The 20,600-nt window shown below is 45.4% G+C and overlaps 1 protein-coding gene across 4 annotated transcripts in view; it reads left to right on the top strand.

The window, feature by feature from the left end:
* Positions 1–703: 703 nt before the first annotated feature.
* Positions 704–20,600, top strand: part of UGT8 (UDP glycosyltransferase 8) — a 35,564-nt gene continuing 15,667 nt past the window's right edge. Inside the window, exons 1-2 of one of the 4 annotated variants that reach the window (XM_063415480.1) lie at positions 704–845; positions 15,965–16,788. In XM_063415480.1, the coding sequence (XP_063271550.1) occupies positions 15,967–16,788 (822 nt within the window). In that variant the 5' untranslated portion in view covers positions 704–845; positions 15,965–15,966. Of the gene's footprint in view, positions 846–1,336; positions 1,459–11,703; positions 11,903–15,964; positions 16,789–20,600 lie in introns of those variants that run through there. The other 3 variants (XM_063415483.1, XM_063415481.1, XM_063415482.1) reach the window with 3 other exon arrangements.

Raw genomic sequence — 20,600 nt, 5'->3', positions numbered from 1 at the left:
CGTTCATTGCAAAAACTCCAGCAAATGTGTAAATTAAAAGAAACAGAGAAACTTTCAATTTTAGTGTGTGAAAAGTGAGGGGAAAATCTTGTTGTTTCAAAGAGCTTTACTGTCAGCTATAAGAACACAGCTTTATTATATTTTCATAGATCTTTAATAGATAATAAGTAAATAACAGGGGAAAAAAACCCAAATCCACATCCACCCAAACCACACACACACAAAACCAATTGGGTAATTGGCGTTTGTATTTAAAGCCTGTTGTGTGAGAGAAGACGGGGTAACTATACTGTTTAGTTGTCGCTTAACTAGCCAAGTCGCTGGATGTTGCCCGAAGCACCCTGGTGCGGGAGTAGCTCTCCCTGCCTATGGCGCGGGGCTGGGACCGAAAAGCCGCCGCGCTGGAGCTGATTGGAAAAGGCGGCCCCGGTCCCACCCGCCAGGGGCGGGCACAGGGGACCTGCCCTGTGCCGGGAGCTGCCCGCCGTCCCGGCAGCGGGGCAGTGCATGGGGCGGGAGGGCAGCCGAGCCTTTCCCCGGACGCGGGGGCCAGCGGCAGCGCCGGTGCATGCGGTGGGGCGGAGCGGGGGCAGCCCGGAGTGATGCGAAGTTGAGGGAGGACGGAGCGAGGGAGCCTCCTCTGCTCGCAGGGCAGCTCAGCCCCGCAGCAGGTGCAGCAGAGCCCGGGCGGAGGCACCGGCGGGCCCGGCGCTCTCGGCGCCGCAGCAGCGCCGCAGCCCGGGCCGGGCGGACCCGGCTGAAGGACAAGAGCCCCGAGCGGAGCTGCGGTCGTGGGCTCCTTACCAGAGGCAGCGACGCGGAGGAGCGGCCCTGAAGGGAGAGCGGTGAGGGGCCTCGGCGGTACCGAGGGGGCCGGGCTGAGGGTCCGGGTGGGGAGGTGGAGAGGGGCTGTCGTTCCACCTCGCCGCTTGCCCTAGCCTACCTTCTCCTCTTCCCTCCCGCAGCGCAGGGGAAGCCTCCGGGCGCCCGCGGCGGAGGGTCTGGTGTAGCGGGAGGAGGGAGAGCCATTCAAGGAGGGGGTGAGAGTGGAGGGGCTGAGGGGAAGAGATGTGGAAGGGGTATGAGAGCCGAAGGGCTGAGAGGAAGAGTGATGGAAGTGGGGGTAAGAATTGGGGATCTAAGGGGAAGAGCCGTGTAGTGGCGTGAGAGCCGAGAGAAGGAGCCGCAGGGGAGCCGCGTTGATGCGGTGTCTCCGAGCGAGGGGACGGTGTGACCTGAGGAGGGAGCTGAGGGGTGTGGGGGAGCGCCATGTCCTGAGGGGCGCCAGAAGGACACGTCCCTTCCCGCCTTTTTCGTGAGGGGCGCTCGGGCGGGGAGACAAGAGGGGCCCGGCGGCGGCGCGCACGGTACCTGTGCGGCGCGGCGGGCGGGCGCTCATCGGGCGGGCTCTGGCGTGGTCGTTGTCCGGCGCCGCAGCGACGAGTGCGGGGAAGCCCGGTAGGTGCCGACGCTGCTCCCTGAGGAAGTTTGAGCGCCGTGAGGGAAGAGGGGAGCGGGAAGGCTGAGGGGGCGCCCGCCCGCGGGGTCCCTCAGCGGCGGCTCCGCAGCCCTGAGGGGAGGCGCGCGCGCGGCGCTTGGCGCGCGCGGGGCGCTGAGGGCGGGAGCGGGGCCGCGGGGAGCGGCGCCTCCCGGACACCGAGCCCGGCTCGTCTCGGCGGGGCCCCGGTGACTGCCCGGGGTCGCCGTGAGGGGCTGTCGCCGACAGCCGCCCCGCGGTGGTGCCACCGCCGTGTGCGGGTGCAGAGCCCCCCTTGTCGGGCTGCCCGTTTGGGGACGGTGGTGTGAGGGACATCGTAGAGCTGGGATGGCTCCCGGAGCGCCTGGGATGCAGTGCCCTCCCTGGATGTTCCCCGAGTTTCCATCCCAGCCGCCTCAGAAGCCACAGCGTTGCGTAATTGCTGCTGCGCCTCCCGGTTGGGCTCAGAAAAGAGGAAAACGGTCAAGCGTGAACTTTTCCGGCGACATGTCGCTAAAGTTGCGGTGTTTAGGCGGGTTGCAGTGGCATCTTGTCTCTTACTGTCTGCCTACTCGTTTGAGCCCTGGCCGTGGAACAGCAGGGACTCGTTGGGAATTGCGCAGCCCGTTTTGCAGGCTCATCAGAGTTCCCTGGGGATGGACAGCAGGGAGCAACTCTAGTAGTAGGCATCCTTGAAGGTCTCCTCCCACAAAGCAAACACCTTGAAATTAATATTTTTTGGGTTTTTTTGGTTTTTTTTCATGTTACATCTAAATTACTTAGTTTTGGGAATAACTCACGTTATATTATTTATTTCCAGACTTTTATTGCCAGCATTTTCTCAGTTCACGTTTCCAGTGTGAAGCTGCCTGCCTGCTTTTCGAAGCAATTATCCCACAAGGTCACTTGGATTTTTAGCTGAGCTAGTTTTAAAGCACCGACACTACATCGCGTGCAATTAACCTTTGCTTCACGTTTCCTTGTTTTTGTTCCTTTGTTTTAGTCATTGATCCAGGCTGAACACTGGATACTGCAGTGGCTTTTCTTTTCCAAGAGACCAACCAGTTTGTGCCGGAGTCTTGTGTTCTGAGACTATTTTCATGCTGTTTTGAAAATACTTCAGTTGAAATACAGGAAAATGAGTATTTAGCCTAAAATTCTTGTGATTTATTTTTTCTCTTTTTTTGCATGTTTCCTGTTAACAGAAGCTCTTTATAGAAAGTGAGAAAAGAAAATATTTTTTTTTGTGATGCATCTGTTAAATATTGAGACTGAGGTAAGAATCATGACAGTTTTGTAAACAGTAGATTTTATTTTCATAGGGTGCTTCTAAACAGTTGGGTTGTTTTAAAGCAGGATTTGGGTGGAGAAACCCATGGGATTAAGCAGGGCTGGAGGAGAGGCCATCTGAAATGATCCTGCATCCTTCTTTTGTGCAGGGTGATGTCACCTGAGCTCTGAGGCCTCTCCATGCCCGTGTGAGTGGGTTGGAGGGAAGGGACCTGCTGAGGAAGTGCCGAGGAAGCAGTGGGTTGGTTTTGGTGGATTGATTTGATGGCAATTTCGGCTTGGTCCCTAGCTCTTGTGCCTTGCTGGCATAGCCTTGTGCATGGCCTTCTCTGTACCTGTTGAGATGTGCACCGTGGATAGGACTTGCTGGAATACTCTTTCAACTACTTGAAAACTGTTCTGCAATTAAAAGTGTAACAACTTCTGTGCTGACTTGGTTATTTTCTAATTGATGCTCTTAAGCATGAGATACTTTAGTTCTGACTTAAACTGCAGAGTGTTTATTGCCCGCTTTTTGTGATGCTTTCCACTTTTGCCTCTTTAAAGAAATTTTGGCTACATCGCTGATGTAGCCACGTTTGCTCCCTTCAGAACGGTACAGGAATTTACCTGGGTTTATTCCTACTGGTCAAGTCCTTTGTAATTTTCTTACAAGAGAAATCTCACTGCAGTATTAAAGCCTATTGGGTGGTTTGTGGTGAGATCAAATCCGTGAGATGCTTAGCAAATGAAATAACTTTTTTTCTCCAGCTCTAGACTTTCAACACTTTTATTTTGGTTTGATTATTACAAAGTCATATCTGTGAAGAGAACAGAACTGTGTTTGAGAAATGCCGATACATGAGAAGCGTTTGACATCATTCACCTCCTTTGTTGGTATTTCTAGTCCTCAGAAAAATTTCAGCATGGATTGACCACTTATTGTTGTTTTAGGAGGTATCTTTGGGCTGAAAACTGACATTCTGATACAGCTCCAAGGGTTTGTGAATAGGTATTGTAGAGGGCTCTTCTCCCTCTTTTCCAGGAAGTAAAATACACTGGAAGCATTAAATAGAATTCGCTGTCCTTCCCCAGGACAGCTTTGCTGGGAGGCAATTTCCAAGACTTGTGACATGAGGTTTCTGGAACCCTTGGACAAATTATTTGTGATCTTTTAAGACACTTGGATGTATGTATGTTAAAATGCTCAGGGTGTGAGGTCCTGATAGTCCTTGTAAGAAATAAGCATTTAAATGGCGTGTAGCCCAAACTGTGGCTATAAACTGGTTTGTTGTGGCCATTTCTCTTAAGCAGCACAGTTGTCATGCTCATAATTTTATTTGTATAGGGAAACAAGCATTGCTTTCTTCTTTGCTCTGTGCTGGTTTTTCCTCCCATGAATGGATGGTTCAGCTTCACAAAAAATAAGCAACTTGAGACTATTTTCCCTTCTTACTCAGTAACTAAAGGGAGAGTTAATGGGAAGTCTTGAGTCAGCTTCAGATTCTGAGCTGGAAGTGAGCCTTAATGCCCTGCAGAAGCAGCATGCTTTAAAACAATTCAAATATTAAGGGTCTGTCTCAATGTATTTAGAGGGAGGTAACAGAGTGAATATAGAAGTTGGAGGACCTTCCAAGTCCTAATTTAGAGAAATTATTTTTAATATTATTTAATATAATTATATATAATATATATAAATATATATAATTATTTAATATAATTATATTTACCAGCAGTCTAGAAAAAGTTATTTATTTGTTATACCTGAAGGTGGAGTGCATAAGTGTAACCAAAACTTCAGACATTAAATTTAGACATCCAGGATTTTAGATTAAAATGTGGTTACGTATTCTGTGTTTGATTTGTTCTGGGTTTTTTTCCACAGCCCCCATCCAGTTTGAAAGTTATTTGACTTAAGTCAAATAGTGCTTCTATGCCAAGAGCACTAGTTTGTGAAATAAGACATTTTACAAAGTATTGCAAAATCTTTGAAGAAAAATTAAGTGCTATCTTAAAAAAATCACAAAAACCTAGCACAATGCAAACAAAAAGAGAAAAAAAGGCCTCAAGAAAACACGTGGCCTGTACTCATGTGTTCTTACTTGCTCTTAGCTTTATTTTCAGGATATCGTTGTTGTCTTCCCATTTTAATGTTTCAACTGAGAAATACTCAAATCTGAGGCAAAGTGAGGTCTGGTTGCCACTGCAAAATGAGGTTTTGTGGCTGACACTGCAAGTGAGATGAAAGGAGCCTCTCTCTGAATGAAATCTGTGAGGAGCAGGAGTCCTGCCCGGGATGCTGCTTTCAACACGAGATGCACAGCTTGCTGGTGAGGTGGGAAGTGTGGCAGCACAGCCAACCCCAGCAGCTGTGGCAGTCCTTCAGGTAGTATCTGCTTCACATTTCTATGTGCTGGAGATTTTTTAAATGAGATAGCTGTTAGACAGTGTAGGTGCTGTTTGCAAGGAGCTAAATGGCTTTTTTTTGTAGGTTTGCTTGGGAAGCCACTTCTGCCAGTTTATCATGATGCAAGCATCAGCTCAAAAGTCCCTTTTTAACAGCGTGGTGTGCTGATGTGGACCTTGTGGCAGTATCCTCAGCAGTGTTCTTGGCTGGAAGGTTGCTGCCACTGAAAAGCTGGGTTTGGCATGGTCCAGTGTCATGGAGTTTGGTTAAAACCTGTACAGCAATGCACTGTAAATGCCAGCAAAGCTTTGGTGGAGAATTACACCCCGATGAAGCCTTGCTGGGCCTTAGAAGAACATTATTTCCAGAAACTGAGCTTTGAGGGGTGTGTGGTGATGTGTATGGCGTTTGGTCCCTGGGTGCAAAACTTTATCATAAGTAATCGAGCTTAAAATGCTTGTGTGAAGTTCTGTCCTCACGCATTTTGTTTCCCAGCAGTGCAAAGTGGAAAATTCTACGTGTGCTTCAGTGACGTGTCTGGATAGGCCAGTCTAGAGCTTGGGGCATCCGTGACTCGTGGGGCTAAGAGTAAATGGGAGCTGCTGGTGTCAATCTTGTGAGGACTTGTGTGGAAACTTGCCCAAGGACGGTTGATGATTATCTGAATTTTTTTTTTTTTCAAGTTGAGAATCTGGTAAAACAGATCTGAGTGTGTCAAATATAGTAGTAAAGCTGTCATATTTCTTTAACCACTCCTAATGACAAATCATTAATTGCTGTGCTTTGTGATGCTTTGGTACTTATTTTCCTTGTTTATCAATTAGCTTTATTTTTATGGAAGTACACTTGAGGATTGGAGTATTGCGAATCATTATATCTCAGCCTATGCTTTTATTAGACAGTGAGTTTTGCCTTAAGCTGCTTACTAATGAAATGATTACAGATACAGGCTACAAATTTATTTCTGTTTTAAACTCCCGTCAGGTTTGAATTACTATGTAGTGTTCATGTTGAAAAAGGTCTAGTTGCTTTCCAGAAGTGGAGGAATACCCAAGAAGTGCCTATTTGGTGGGTAGGAACAGACATGTGCACACTTGGGGGGTGCCTGGACGGGTAATTGTTCATTTGTTTTGGTTTTACACCCAGATTATTCTGGGAATTGTCTTGGAGATCGGAACCATCTTCCTCTTGGCCCTTGTAAGCTTTGGATTTGTCTTCTCTTTTCCTAATATTTGTGAATTAACAGATTGTACTGAAGTCTCAGGCTGTCTTTGAAAATCTACAAACCCTGTCTTTAGACCATTCCTTTCTTGAATTATACTCTAGGCTTACTCAACTACCGGTGCTAGAAATTTGCAGGAAGCTTATGTGTATTTTAAAATCTTTATACAGCTACCAAAAAAAAAATCCCCAACCCTTACTGGGGTGTATTTTGCACCTTTTAGAAGATTGCCAAGTTGATTTCTGTCCCTTGCAGCTCTGGTAGGTGATGTGGTCTTGCTCTTAAAATCAGAATCTCAGGATTAAACTGTACAGGAAAGTTGTTGCATTACTTTTACCCTTACTCTAGTCCCAGGTTCTACTAGGAGATAGTTCAAAGCAGACACTCAAAATATGAATTTGAAAGCAACAGACAACAACTGAATTTGAAGAAAACTGACCTGTAAATTTCATAACCGGACCTATTAATTATCATACTGAATAATCTAATTGTTTTTGGCATGTGTGGTATTGCTGCAATTATTTTAATTGAGCTGAATAAGAGCAAAACATGATGAAACAAAGTGTTTTTACTTTATTCCAAGTTGTATTTCCCAGTGCCGAAACAAACCTGGGATGGTTTCCTTTGTGATTGTGTTTGTGTGGCTTGTTAAAATGTGCTTATTTGCTATAGGATGAAGTCAGAAATGGAACAAAGCAATTCATTGAGTGCTTCTGGGTGTCATGTGATGGCGTGACCAGGGAGAGCTTGTACCAAGCTGAAGCCAGCTGGACTGAAAAGCAAAGCATCCCCCCAATAATTACTGAAGTGAAGTGAAAATCCCAGTGAAATGGGTTTAAGTTTAAAACTAATGTTGTTTTAGGTCCTGAGGCTTGCTCATGAGGCAAAATTCATGCTTGGGTGATGGGAGCATGTAACTACAGGCACCAACAAATTAGGCTTACAACAAAGTGCATTGCAGTTTCTTCCAGCTCCTTCTTCAGAGAGTCATTATATCAGAGGAGATCCAGTATTAATTAAAGTGTTGAAAATCAGAGTCAGGTTTTGTCTTTCTTTCTGTTTTCCATGTTTTTAGCACTTCATTCAGCCACTATTTCAGCCTGTCTTTTGATGCCAGTGTGAGAGCAAAGACTTCATGGGTGGCCTTGACCCTTCAGTGGGGGCATCTTTATCTCCATCAGCTGCTGTGGCACTGAGGCCTTCTCCTCTCTGCGGGTAGAAAGTTTCCTTTTATTTCAGCACTTAGTCCTGTGGCGAGTTCTTCTGTTCCTGGTGTCTTCAGGGCACGGAGGTCACACAGCAGGAGCAGGGATGAAAAGCCATTGTCACCAGCACTGGTGTCCCCTGAAAATGTGCAGTGACCTGTTGGCTTGTGTCTGCTAATACCCCAGCCCTGATGTCACAGCAATATTTCTGGTTCTCTCTGGTGCAAAATGGCTGCAGCGGGGTGAGAAACTTACGGATTCAGGTCTGGGTACCTGGAGGAGAGGTCTCCAGGAGCTGAGGGGACTTCACCAAGGGACTTGAATGTTGTTGCCAAAACACCGTGTCTTGTGTGAGCTCCCGGTAGGGGGGAAGGAGAACGCGTAATTTGTGAGGAAAGGTTCTCACGTCACGTTGGATGAAGCAGACAAATCTGTCCACCAGGAATACACGTGTCTTGCTTGCAAACAGATGGCTCTTGGCTGTGTGCAGTCAGCAGTTGTCTTTGCAAGGTGCTGGGGGTGGGATAACCGTGGGCAGCGAGGAGCAGAGCCGCAGCATGGAGAGCGCCAATGCGGAGAAATGCGAGCTGCTGGCACGGCGCGTCGGGCTGCCCGCGGTGGAAGGCACGCGGGCTTTGGAGCAACGTGTGAGCCCTTGGCTTGGCTAATCCTCGCTATGTAAAGTGTTACAAATTATGGGCATCTTGAAATGCCCGGTTTGAGATGAGCAGTGCAAAACAGGACGAAAAGCACTGGCTGTTCGTGCTCTATTTGCTTTTATTTGGGTTATTAAAATGCCTCAAGAATATCTTTTAATTTGTTTTGACTACCCTACCTGGTAGGTCTGCAGAGGTTAATGTTTCACAGGTTTCAAATCTTGATGAAACTCAATTCCATGCAGTTAGTTGGGCTGAACTTGGAAAATGGATACTCATAAAATACTGACCTTCAATAAAGTTTAATTTTTTTACTGTGTATTGTTTGCTCAGTTTTAGTGTGTAGAGTATTAAGGAATGTAGGTCACGTGGAGTGGAAGATGCCTTTGCCCTGTTGGAACTTAGTTCACGTTATGAAAATATTTAATTAGACTTGAGTCCTTTACTCTAAGGGAAATCAGATTTTGGCTGATACAGTCACTACTGCAGCATTATGACCCCAAAGCATGCAGGGTTTGCTTGGGTTTGTAAGGGACTTGATTAAAAAATCAAATTATTGCTATTAATATATGTGAGTGTCCTGAGTACATTTAGAATATAACCATTTCATAAAGATAGTATCTGTAAATATTTAATCTTTTTATAGATATGATTTGTCTTCTCAGAAGTTTGGGACACTTTTCCACAGCCATGGAGAATCACAGAGCACTGCTTTCCAAAAGCCAGTGGTGAGGTGCCACCAGGAGTGTTATACTTTGGCCACTTGCTGTAAAGTCATCTTAATAGGACAGAATGCATTGCATAATAGTTATATTCCCATGCAACTTCTGAAATACCTATCTACTAGTATGCTTATTGAAAATATTTTGTGTATGAACTGTAGAACCTGTATTTTGAAGAAGTGCCTCTTCTGCCATGCTACCTGTGAAGTGAGGATTTTTAAAATCCTTTTTCTGCTGTGGTTGAGTACAAAAGCTTAGGTAAAACCCTTCGATGTTTGATAAAACCTGTTGCATGTACAATAAGTGGTTACTAAAACTGGTTTTACAAATTGCAGATCCTTTTGACTCCCTCTTAATAAATAGCTCCTTTGCTGTTTGCATAGCTGGCACAGTAAGTCTTAACAGAGGATTGCAGTGACATTGTAATGCCTATAAATCTTCCTCTTTTGTCGGTGAATGTTCTTGTAGTCATTGAAATGCTTCAGTCATTGGATAGATGATGTTTGGGAGACTGTACAAAGTACATGCAAAAGCCTGCTCTTGATACATGTGTCTTACTGATTTCTTAATTTATTCATTTAGTTGAAAAAGGAGCCTGTGGTTGAAAGCCAGATCACACCACTCATCTAAAACATTGCAACACAGAATAGCAATCACAGCACAGCCTGTGCCTCAGCAATTAGTAACAGGATGTGTGATAGGGAAAATTTAAGGACATAAATCCAAAGGTTGTACAATACCTGGTACCAGAGTCTCTTCCCAGGTAATTTCCTGGATTGTTGCTCTGAGACTCTGCACGTTTCTGCATTTCTGGTGGGGTTTTGCTGCTTTTCAGCACGTGGGCTGCTTAGTACCAAGTGCTTCCTGATCTTAAACTGCAGTTTGGTGCCTGAAGTCAGCTTGTGGGCCTGGTTTACTGTTAATGCTCCTAAAGGATTAGGGAGTAGTATTTTGGATTTCCTGTGGAATATGTACAGCACAGCAAACAGTTTTATGGGTTAAGAACATGTTCTACCATTCCCAGCTTAAAGGAATGGTTAGGAGGCAAGTTTTAGCTTGAAGGTCATGGTCTTCCATACTGTCATCTGTTGTGCCACTAACTAAAACCTTCCTGTCTCCATGATAAAATTATTTTCTGAAGTTCGCTGTCAGACATAATTTGGTCAGTGCATTTCCTTACACAGGTAGCATTTCTGGGTGCTGGGTGAAAAAGCATGGATGTGGACTGCTGTTAAATCCTAAAATCTTTGGGAGGAATGTGAAAATTGGAGATTTTGAAGGATGTGTAGAAGGGAAGAGTTTTCCTTTTCTCTGGTCATTCCTTCATAGTTTGGAATCAATGCACTTCTTGCATATTTGTGTGTATGTGTATCTGTATTTTGCCTTGAAATCAACTGCATGTATTTGGCTAAGATTTGATGAGTACATGTATTTTTAGCATAGAATCCTGGCGTCATTATTAGTGAAACTTTGTCTTTGTCTTGAAATATTTGCCTTGTCTTTCAGCATTAGACTTAACTGCAAGCACCTTCTGTTAGTCATTCCTGGCTATCTTGGGCTTGATAAAAGGCTTTGCTTATGGGCCTTTGGTCATGCAGCCTGGGCTGTGGGGCTTGGCCCTGTATTTGTGTAACTGAGGTGTTAACAAGCCTCTGGAGGATGGGTACCGTGTTCTACCTGTAAAACTGTTTTTAATAGTAGCTAAAACAAACAGAACTGCACATGAGGTAAGTTCATGTCAATGGGGTTTGGAGTGGGCAGGGCTGGAGCCGCAGTGGGTTGGGTAATGTCAGGTAACAATCTGAGATCAGTGGTCACTTCTTTCCCTGTTTAATGCTTCCTCTCTGTTAAGAGCAGTAGTAAACTGTAATCAGCAGCTGCTTGTGTTGGTTTTTTTGGTTTGGTTTTTTTTCCCAGAGGCAGTTTCTAGTGCTCTCCATGACCAGTTTTTCTTCAGCTTCCCTCAGCATTTCTCTTGCTATGCTTTCAACCACATCTCCTCCTACAGCTACAGTACATCTGATCTTCAGAGGAATAAACACCCTGCTTATGTTTATCTTGGTGAAGGCTGCAGCTGGGCATGGTAGGGTGGGATTGGCTCCTGAGGTGACCCTACCCTGCTCATGGTTCCAGTTTTTGACCTCAGGTGGGATAAGTGAGGGTCAAATATGCCTTAGTGGGAAAAAAGCAACTGGCTCTGGAGCCTGGCATGGGTGGTTGCTGTATGTAGCTGAAAATTGGTCAAGGTCCCTCTGCCTACGTGGAAACTGCATCAGATCTGCAGCTTTTAATGGAAGTTTAGTTGCTGATTAAATGCATCTTTCTTCTGAAAAAAAAATTAAAAATTGTGTTTCTGCCTTTTTGTTCCAGCTGGGTCAGACACTGATGTGAAGTTTTGAAGAGTTTACAGCTCCTAGGAGCAGAGTTTGTGTTCTTCCTCCTAAAATACTGAGTTTTGTGTAATGAGGTGTAGTAAAGAGAGGGAGACAACACTGAGAGCAAGATGAAGGAATAAATCTGCACATTAACACCACAACTGGCAATTTGTAGTATGCACTGTTTATTAAAAGACATGAAAATTTTACATTTCCCCTTTTTAACAAACAATAATATTGCACACATTAGCTTTCCGTTTCGGTATGGTAATTTCATTGCTAATTAGCTCCCACCTTCGGGTTGCAGAGGTGGCAGCCTGTTCCTTTAACCTGCGCTGTCTCTGTGGAATGGTAATGAGTAATTTGAGCCCTTTGGGTAAGGTGAGAGTGATCAGCAGCTCAGAGATTGCTCCTGTGCTGTCAGAGGAGAGCTGCTGCTGGGGATGAAGGGCACCTTTCCCGGCAGAGGTCCCGCTCAGGCTGCCCAGGTAAACTCGGCAAATCTAAAGAAAAGCTGAACAGAAGGGAGGAGCTGAAAAACGCCAATTGCATCGCTGAACTCAAACTCGGTAAAACTTCCTTTGCTGCTTTTGAAGACAGCGGTGCTCTTGGTTAGTGAATAAAAAAGACTCTATATCCTTATTTGTAAGTGCCTAAGAACTGTTTAAGCTTTTGAGTAGTGATAAATGTGGGAACAGTTTGCATTCATGCTGTGCTGGATGCAGGTGAATGAGAGGCTCTTCTGCTTTTGGATCTCTCTACGATGGAGGAAAATGTGGACAATGGTATTGCTGGCTTGAAAATAGCTATTTCAGAGTTTCAGAAATAGCAGGTAGGCAGCCAGGGGTGTAAAGCAGAAAAAAAATGCCTCAAACATGCCAAAAAGTTCTATTAGCAGTGATTAGCAAATTATTAAAGATTGGCAGCAAATCTAAAAGTAATCTTGGGTATGTGTTCCAGGACTGTAATTGACTGTTATACCAATTATTAATTGGAATCTATCTAAAATAATTTAAGGTTGATGTTTATATAGATGACATTGTTAATGCTTAAATCATTATTCTAAAAGTCAACTAGCACTACACTTATTTCAATGTCATTCAGTTCATTTCCACATTCAGTTCATTTCCACATTTCTTCAAGTATCAGAGCTTTGTGAAGGAGAGGGAAAGATCCTTCCTCCTATTTTTTTTTCTTCTGAAAGTCATTTTATTTCCTGTGTAGTCACACCTCTTGTTGTAGGTCCTGCTTGGTTCTTCCGGGTGGATGGAAAAATACTTCCTTAAAACAAATAAATCACGATTTAGAAGTGTTTGGTCAGCTGAAAACTTCTCCAACAATCTGACAGTCAGGAGTGTGCTTGACTTTCTGTAACTCTAAAACTCTCACTTCTTTTTTTCAGTGGAAAACCCCCACATACAGGCTATTAAACCTACTCCAACAGCTACTCATGAAGTTAAACATTAACTTGTTGGTGTGTCTTTAACTTTTTCTTGCTGCGCTCCAATAGGAGAACCCTTTACAATCAGCAGTTGGTTTCACTACTATGAAGCCATTCTGCATCTGGTTCTTCTCCATATCCTTGGTTTTAGGGCTTTTTGACTGAAAGGAATGGCTTCAATTCAGTGATCATTTTGTGGGTGGTGTTTGGTTTGGGGGTTATGTTATATTTTGGGGTTTTTTTTAATGTTAGCAAGTTTGGGGTTTCCTTTTTACTCTCTGTGATAAAAGGATGTTGCATGCTGGTTGAGATGCCAAAACAGCCTTGTTTAATGGAGGCAAAGCCTAAGAAGAAGGACTTATGATAGAGGTACAAAGTGGTTTTATGTTAACTGTCCTGGAGAAATGCATCATTCTCTGTGTCTGGGTTTTTCTTTCCTCTTTTCTGTCATGATACCTGGCAATTCTTTTTCACGCTCCTGGTGTGCAGAAACAGAAGGCAGTTGCGTTGGATGTTGATTGTTTTTATTTATTTTGGCAAGTGGTTTGTTCTGGGAGTTGACTGCTGGAGTGTGGCTGGGAGTTAGCAGGAGGAATCCCTGAGCTGTAGCTGAGATCAGCTGGCTCCCTGCTGGGCACTGCCTTGGCGCTGTGCTGGCCCTTGGGAAGCGCCTGGGCGCTGCTGTGGGAGATGAGCGCAGTCAGAAATCCCCAGTGGCACAGGCAGGCCTGTCCCAGCGGGAGTGCCCGCTGTGCTGAGGGCAGTTGAGTGTCTGGGAGGGAGCCTGGAGCTGAGTTCAGCTGGTTGATGCCCTGCTGATGGCACCAGGCACGTGCCTGTTCCCCAGCCCCAGTCTGCCAAATGGGAATTAGGCTCACGGTTAATTGGCTTACAGAATGCTGTTACCTATTGCCCTTGTTCCTGCTGAATTCAAACCCGAGCTCCCTGCTTCTGTCTGGCCCGGGCGTGAAGTGATGAGGCTGCAGGTTCCTGCCAGAAGTTCAATAGAAGGTCACTGCAATTTTTCCCGGTAAAAATGTCACTTAATCGGCATTTCTCTAATAGCATCATGTGTTTAACATCCCTATGGCTTGGCAGGTCCTGTACATATATTTTCCAGCTTGTGTTGAAAAGGGGAGTTGCATAATAGGTTTTTGGGAAGTGATTATTGTTTTACCAGTTCTGAAGATACCACAGGCTGCCAGGGAAGTGTGTTGTCATCTCTTGACACTGATACACTGCAAGAGGATAAAAAATAAGGTTTGGTGGATGGTTTTAGTTGCATTGCCAGGTTTTCATGTTAGTGTCTAGAATACCTTCACAAGGAGTAAAATGGCCAATGTGATTCCTTCCCATTTAGAACTTGGCTGCCAGATCAGTGTGGGGAAGCACTGTCAACATCCTAGGGAAGGATAGCTGTAGTTGCCATGGCTTTTGGTGGCATGTGTGTCACCCCAGTCTATTTTCCTTAAGGAAAATATGCCTTAGGGCTAAGGATTGTCTCTTCTGTGCTGTGCCCTAGGCCTTGGATCAGGAGATGAAGGAGAGCCAGCCTGTGGCAGCGTGTTGGATCATGAGGAGCCCTTAGGCTCCTGTAACCTTTGATTTCTGCTGCTGATAGAAACGGAGCTAAGCTTCCCAGTCCTGTGCCTCCATTCATGGTTTTGTAATATCTCTCTTGTTGACAGGAGCAGTAACTCAATACCGTGGGAATGCTTCTAGCATGGAGAGATGGAATCAATAAGGGGATTTTTCCAAGTTTGAGTAATCATTTTTCGTGGATGTTTCATTGGCAAACCATACATACTTACTTCTTCTAACACCTCTCTTGGCTAAGGAGTGTTGCCCTCGGGCCGGGTCCTGTTCAGGATAACTGAGCATGGGCCAGGGCAGTGATTCTCCCTCGGTACTTGGCACTTTGAGACCACACCTCGAGTGCCGTGTCCAGTTCTGGGCCTCTCACCTCATAAACCATATGCAGGTGCTGGAGCACATCCTGGCAAGGGCAGTGAAGCTGGGCAAGGATCTGGAAAACAAGTCCTGTGAGGAGTAACTGAGGGAGCTGGGGGTGTTTAGCCTGGAGAAAAAGAAGCTCTGGAGACACCTAACTTCTGTCTACAACTGCCTGAAAGGGATAGCCTTCAGAAAACTTATTACAGAGTAATGGAACTCAAAAAAACCCTTCAACTTTTTACATAATAAACATATAGGAATATAGTCATTTATAAATAGCTGTATAAAATATGAGGTGCTGTATTTGTTAGCTGGTAACCCATGTAACATTAACTAAGAAAAGGGCCTGAGCAATCTCTTGTAGGAGGGTTATGTGATTATACCATAGGGAGATAACAAGGACTCAGTAGCAGTTATCTCTTGTTCTTATTTATGAAGGATACTGCAACAGACTCAGGCTTCCACGTGGATTGATTTGGCACGAGGAAAGAGCAGATTGTTTGGTTTGGCTTGTACTTGTTTCTCTGTCCTAGGAGGGTGATGGTGACTGAGGAGTTCCTGACATGTCCTCATTGTGCTTCTAAGGCACTTTGCTTTCCTCTGCTGCATACAGAATTTTAAATCACCCAACCACGCATAAAAAATATTTTCCCTTTCCCCAGCGGTGTGCTGCTGTGGGGAATTGTGCATTTAGGATGGCAGTGGGGTTTTTCAGCCTAGGTAGAGCTGGTGTTCAAGTGGGTGTTTAAGTGCTGATTTAAGTAGGTTCAGAATCAAGTACCTGTTAAAGTGCTTCAGTGGTAGTTGCAGTGCTTGTGTGTGCAGTACTAACTCCTGTTACTACACTGGTTCTTGTAAGCAGAATGTCATTTTTGGAAGCTCAGAGCTTAGCTATGGTAGCATCTTCCTGCATGATTTTTTGCTTTCCACCCCTATGTGTCTGATCAGCATTGATACTAAAGAGAAACATGGCATGAATTTACATGTCCTTTTGGGAGGAAAAAAGCTCTCTGTGTTCTTTGTCCTGTATGATGTCCTCTGTTTTGTATGAAAACAAACCCCAGAAAACGTATGCTAAAGTCAGAGTGGAGAGTTGCAGCTTGAAGCGTGTGGGTGACGGTCAGACGAGACCTCGCAGTGGAAGCGCGCATAACCGTGCGAATGAAGGGGTGGTGTGCTTAAGCTGCAAAATGTGCTCCTGTTGTCTGGGATGTAATGCTCTTCTTTCTCCTTTCAGCTATGAAGCCGTACACTCCAGCCTTCATTCTCCTGTGGAGCGCTGTCGGGATAGCCAGGGCTGCCAAAATCGTTGTTGTGCCGCCAATTATGTTTGAAAGCCATCTTTATATTTTCAAGACTCTGGCCTCAGCCTTGCATGACCAAGGTCACCAGACAGTGTTTCTCCTCTCTGAGGGCAGAGAGATTCCTCCATCTAATCACTACAGACTTCAGCGCTACCCAGGGATCTTTAACAGCAGCACCTCGGATGATTTCCTCCAGTCCAAGATGAGGAGTATCTTCTCGGGGAGGCTGACCGCCCTCGAACTGTTCGATATCCTGGACCACTATTCCAAGAACTGCGACATGATCGTTGGCAACCAAAACCTCATGCGTGCCCTCAAACAGGAGAAGTTTGACCTGCTCCTGGTAGATCCCAACGAGATGTGTGGATTTGTTATAGCCCATCTTTTAGGGGTTAAATACGCCGTGTTTTCCACTGGCCTCTGGTATCCAGCAGAAGTGGGTGCTCCAGCTCCCCTGTCCTACGTTCCAGAATTTAACTCCCTGCTCACAGATCACATGAACCTATTCGAGAGGATTAAAAATACTGTTGTTTATCTTATTTCAAGGTTTGGAGTCAGTTTTTTGGTTCTGCCAAAATATGAAAGGATAATGCAGAAACACAAGGTTCTTCCAGAACGGTCCATGTATGACTTGGTCCATGGGTCCAGCCTGTGGATGCTTTGCACTGACGTGGCACTGGAGTTTCCCAGACCTACGCTGCCCAACGTTGTTTATGTGGGAGGAATCCTAACGAAGCCGGCCAGCCCTCTGCCAGAAGTAAGGTTTGCTGAGTTTTGCAGTAGTTTCTGTGGTTTCTGCTTCAACTCATGTGATGAGTGGCAGCTTTTAAAAGCAGTGATTCTCAGATGAGACCTGTTCTGAGCTTGCTTGGTGAAATATTCCCTGGGAGTCGCTTCATGTGGTGGTGAGGGGAAGTGTTGGTCTTAAATTCAACAAAATGAATCTTTTTTGGATGCAGGAAGTATTTTGCTCTTGAGTGAAGTTCTTAGTGCTGCACTAGAGGTGAAAGACAGTGTACTCTGTCTTGGAAGTCACATCAGTAGCTTTTAACCAAACATGGTTTAAAATGAACATGAGGGAGAATGGATGAATTCTGTTTATGCTTAAAGAAGCCTGCTGGTAGGTTATACTAGGTAATTTCATGGTATGGCTGTCTTTATGGTATTTGTTTTTATGGCTCCCTTAGGTTTGATAGTGACTATAAGATTACATGCACATAAGCATGAAAAGATTGTACCAAGTGAGAAATGGAGATAAGAGTTGGCATAAATGGCACTATGGCTGCACTCAGATTGGAATTTTTACTGTGCATGTGCAGAACATCAGATTCTGAACTTCAGACTGAAACAGTGATAGTGACTGGACTGACTCCAGAAATCCTGGCTGCACAGATTAATTATTGAATTTGATTAGTTCAGTGATCTTTGATACGTATACCTAAGAATGCCTCTGAGCAATGCATTGGTGAGTGACAGGCAGAACAAGCTCACAGAAAACCATGTCATTTACACTTGTGTTTATGTGTACATAAACAAATAGATCTTGAATTGGAGTGATTTTTAATGGATGCTTTTGGCTGGATGGTAAAAAGGGCTAGGTAGACCTGCAGTGCTCAACAATTTGCTTCCTAAAATGGTTCTTTCAGCCCTGTGCTTTTTGTGTGAACAGTGCTATTGTCTGTTCTCCAGGGCATCATCAGAGGTGACCATAGCTGTGCTGCTCCTAACTGGTTCTTTCCATGTCTGCATCACTGTGTTTGTGTTTAGGAATGCTCGGGTATCCTGAGAGAGCTGACTGAAGGTACCCTTGTGCTGTCTAGAAGTTCATCCCTGTTTTCCCTCTGGGAAAACTTTGCTGGCTGGATTGAGGTTTTTTCTTTGTTTTCCGGGCTGATGTTTCCTTTTTCTGTAAGAGAAAAAAGGTATTTCTGTAATCAGTATGGGCAATAGGTTAACATTTTCTGGTTTTGTGTCTTTTGATGCTCAGTAAAACAGGAGTGAGTGACCTTGAAGCAGACCTGTAGGTCAAGTAAGTGGTGGTAAATGTTTGCTACAGTGGGGAAATAAACTACCAATAATAATTTGTGAGCTGAGGCATTATTTACCTTCTTTTCAGTTTTATCAGGCAATTTATTCTTTGTGTTTGAAGCATGAGCTTTCATTGAATGTGAGACGGGGACCAAGTGAGCATGTTAGTCTTTTAGCCTGTAATTTGTCCATGCCTGTTATACATATCCCTGTGGTGTGTGTATTGTGTGGGAATTATTGGGCAATCAGTTTGTTTCTGTGAGCAATTGGATGAAATTCATAACTGTCCTGGCAGATGAAAACTGTGAGTGCAGACAGCGAGTGCTGCGGCTCTTCCTGCTCTCGCTGCATCTCCAAGGCAGCAGCCTTGGCTAATTTATTTTCTGCAGCTCCTAGTTTGGTGCATTAAGGTGAGCCAGAGGCAGAGCTACTTTATGTTTCTGTGCTGGTGATGCTTCAGCAGCTCTCTCAAGTAATTTTCTTGTCCATGGACGATGATTAGAGAAGGCGAGCATATAGATTGGCACAGTAGCTAAAATTTGCCCACTAAAGCTGTTACTACAAATCTTTTGGGTCTCTTGAATGCACCAAAACTGCTTATAAGTAGCCTAATCCACTTTGTCTGCTAGAGAAGTATTGGGAAACAAAAAAAATCAGGGGTCTTCTTTCGAGTCCAAAATACCTGTTCAGACTGCCTGGGCACCTCAGTAGCGGCACTGTGTTGTCAACAGTTCTTTCCTTTTTTCCCCCCACCTCACCAAAAATAACCAAGTAGTTTGTTTAACCATAATAGAATGGCTACACATAAGTTAAAAGCTCTAGCTTTCTGTTCGTAAGCAGCATCTTAAAAATAAGAGGCACATAGTGACAATTAAGCAGTCAATGAGGAGATAAGGGTCAAGATCTTTTAAGGTGTTACAGGGCGGTCATTCTTTCGTTCCAAGGGATGGGATAGCTCTGTTTTGTGGCTGCTCAGGTCCTGCACCTGTTCCTTGAACTTCTTGAAAGAAAGGTTAGAAAAGCACCGCTTTAAAGGCAGCACGTAGCAGTGGGTGCTGAATATTCATGTCATGTAACTGTGTGTGTGTGTGTGAGGGGAAACAAACCTGACCCAGCTTTGCTGGTCATCTGTGTTAAGATTATATGGTTTTTATTTTTATATATATTTATACATGTAACCTGACCCAGCTTTGCTGTCCCATCTGCATTCATATTTCGATCCTGGGGCACGTCGTCCCCGCTGATCCTGCAGTTAGCTTGTGTCAAGCGTGATTTTTAGCTGCTGCCGAGCTCTGTAGCAATTACGCTGCAGCCCCCGGCGGTGGCACACAAAGTGCCAGCGTGTCTTTGGGTTGCGGCTGCCCGGCTGCCTGGGGAAGGCTCCGATCCCCGTCCCCGCTGTCCCTCCCGGGCAGTGTCCCGGTGTCCCGGTCTGCGCTTGGCGCAGTGTCCCTCGGGAGGTCGCAGTGATCGCCGTGCCAAGGAGGGGGAGCCGGCGGGGAGAGCAGCGGCTCCCTTGGAGATCACGGCTGTGCGCGGTCCCTGCGGTGCCTTGCGGCTCCCTCCGTGGCTGGGCAGGGTCAGCCTTCCCTGCGCGGGCAGTGGCCGGGGTGCCTGGGGTGGCACATTCCCGAATTATCCGATCCTGCTGCAGGTGGATGCAGCCGAGCACACCCTGTCCCTCTGCGCTGCCGTGGTGGGAGGGCTGACGGTGGCTTTGCGGAGCTCTGCAAGGGCGATTGTCCTCTCTGAGAGCCAGTGTGACATTTGCACAGCTTAAACTGGGTTCAGACAGTGCTGCTGGCACCAAGTGTGCTGTGCTGCTCAGTAAAAGGCAAGGAGATGGTTAAGGTGACTTCACCCACGTGCACGTGAAATTTTACTAGCTTATGCGTGATGGGTGCAGAGTCCAGGATTTGTGTATGTAACTCATAAAACTGTATGCTGAATTATACAGAGGACAGTGTGAACAAAATTAGTATGAAAAGCTAGAGGCAGACTGGCTAGCAAGTCCTTAAGGTCATCAGTGACTTAAACTATTTGAGGGTATGGTGTTCCCTGGCAGTGTTTTCCGGATAGCTGTCACTGGCCATTAGGAAAATCACGGCCTCCTCTGCATCTTCCTCACTACGCTTCTCCAGAGGGATCTGAATGAGGCTGGCTTTTCAAAGGGGCACCCTTTTAAGCATCAGTGGGGGAACCTCTGCTCTGGCATTTGTACCTTGTGACCAGGTTGATGTGTACTGGGCATTAATCAGCCTGATCAGGGCAGGAAGCCGAGGGGTGCTACAAGCAGCTGCCTTGGGAAATACTCAGTCCATGAGTAAACCAAATGTATGCTGCAGAGGAGGCTGTTCTTATGCTGGAGTAATAAATTGTCCTTACAGCCACACCTGTCAGCAGATAATTACAGAACTTCCTCACTCCTCCATGGCCATTGCTTATCTGAACTCATTATTATACAGATCAAAGTCTACGCAGCTAATTGGTGGCTTTGAAATATCTTCACTAAAAAGTATTTAGGGGGCTTTTTGTTTGTTT

Source organism: Prinia subflava, chromosome 18 (genome assembly GCF_021018805.1).
Source record: "Prinia subflava isolate CZ2003 ecotype Zambia chromosome 18, Cam_Psub_1.2, whole genome shotgun sequence".
Taxonomy (NCBI): domain Eukaryota; kingdom Metazoa; phylum Chordata; class Aves; order Passeriformes; family Cisticolidae; genus Prinia; species Prinia subflava.
This window is presented reverse-complemented; position numbering and strand designations above follow the sequence as displayed.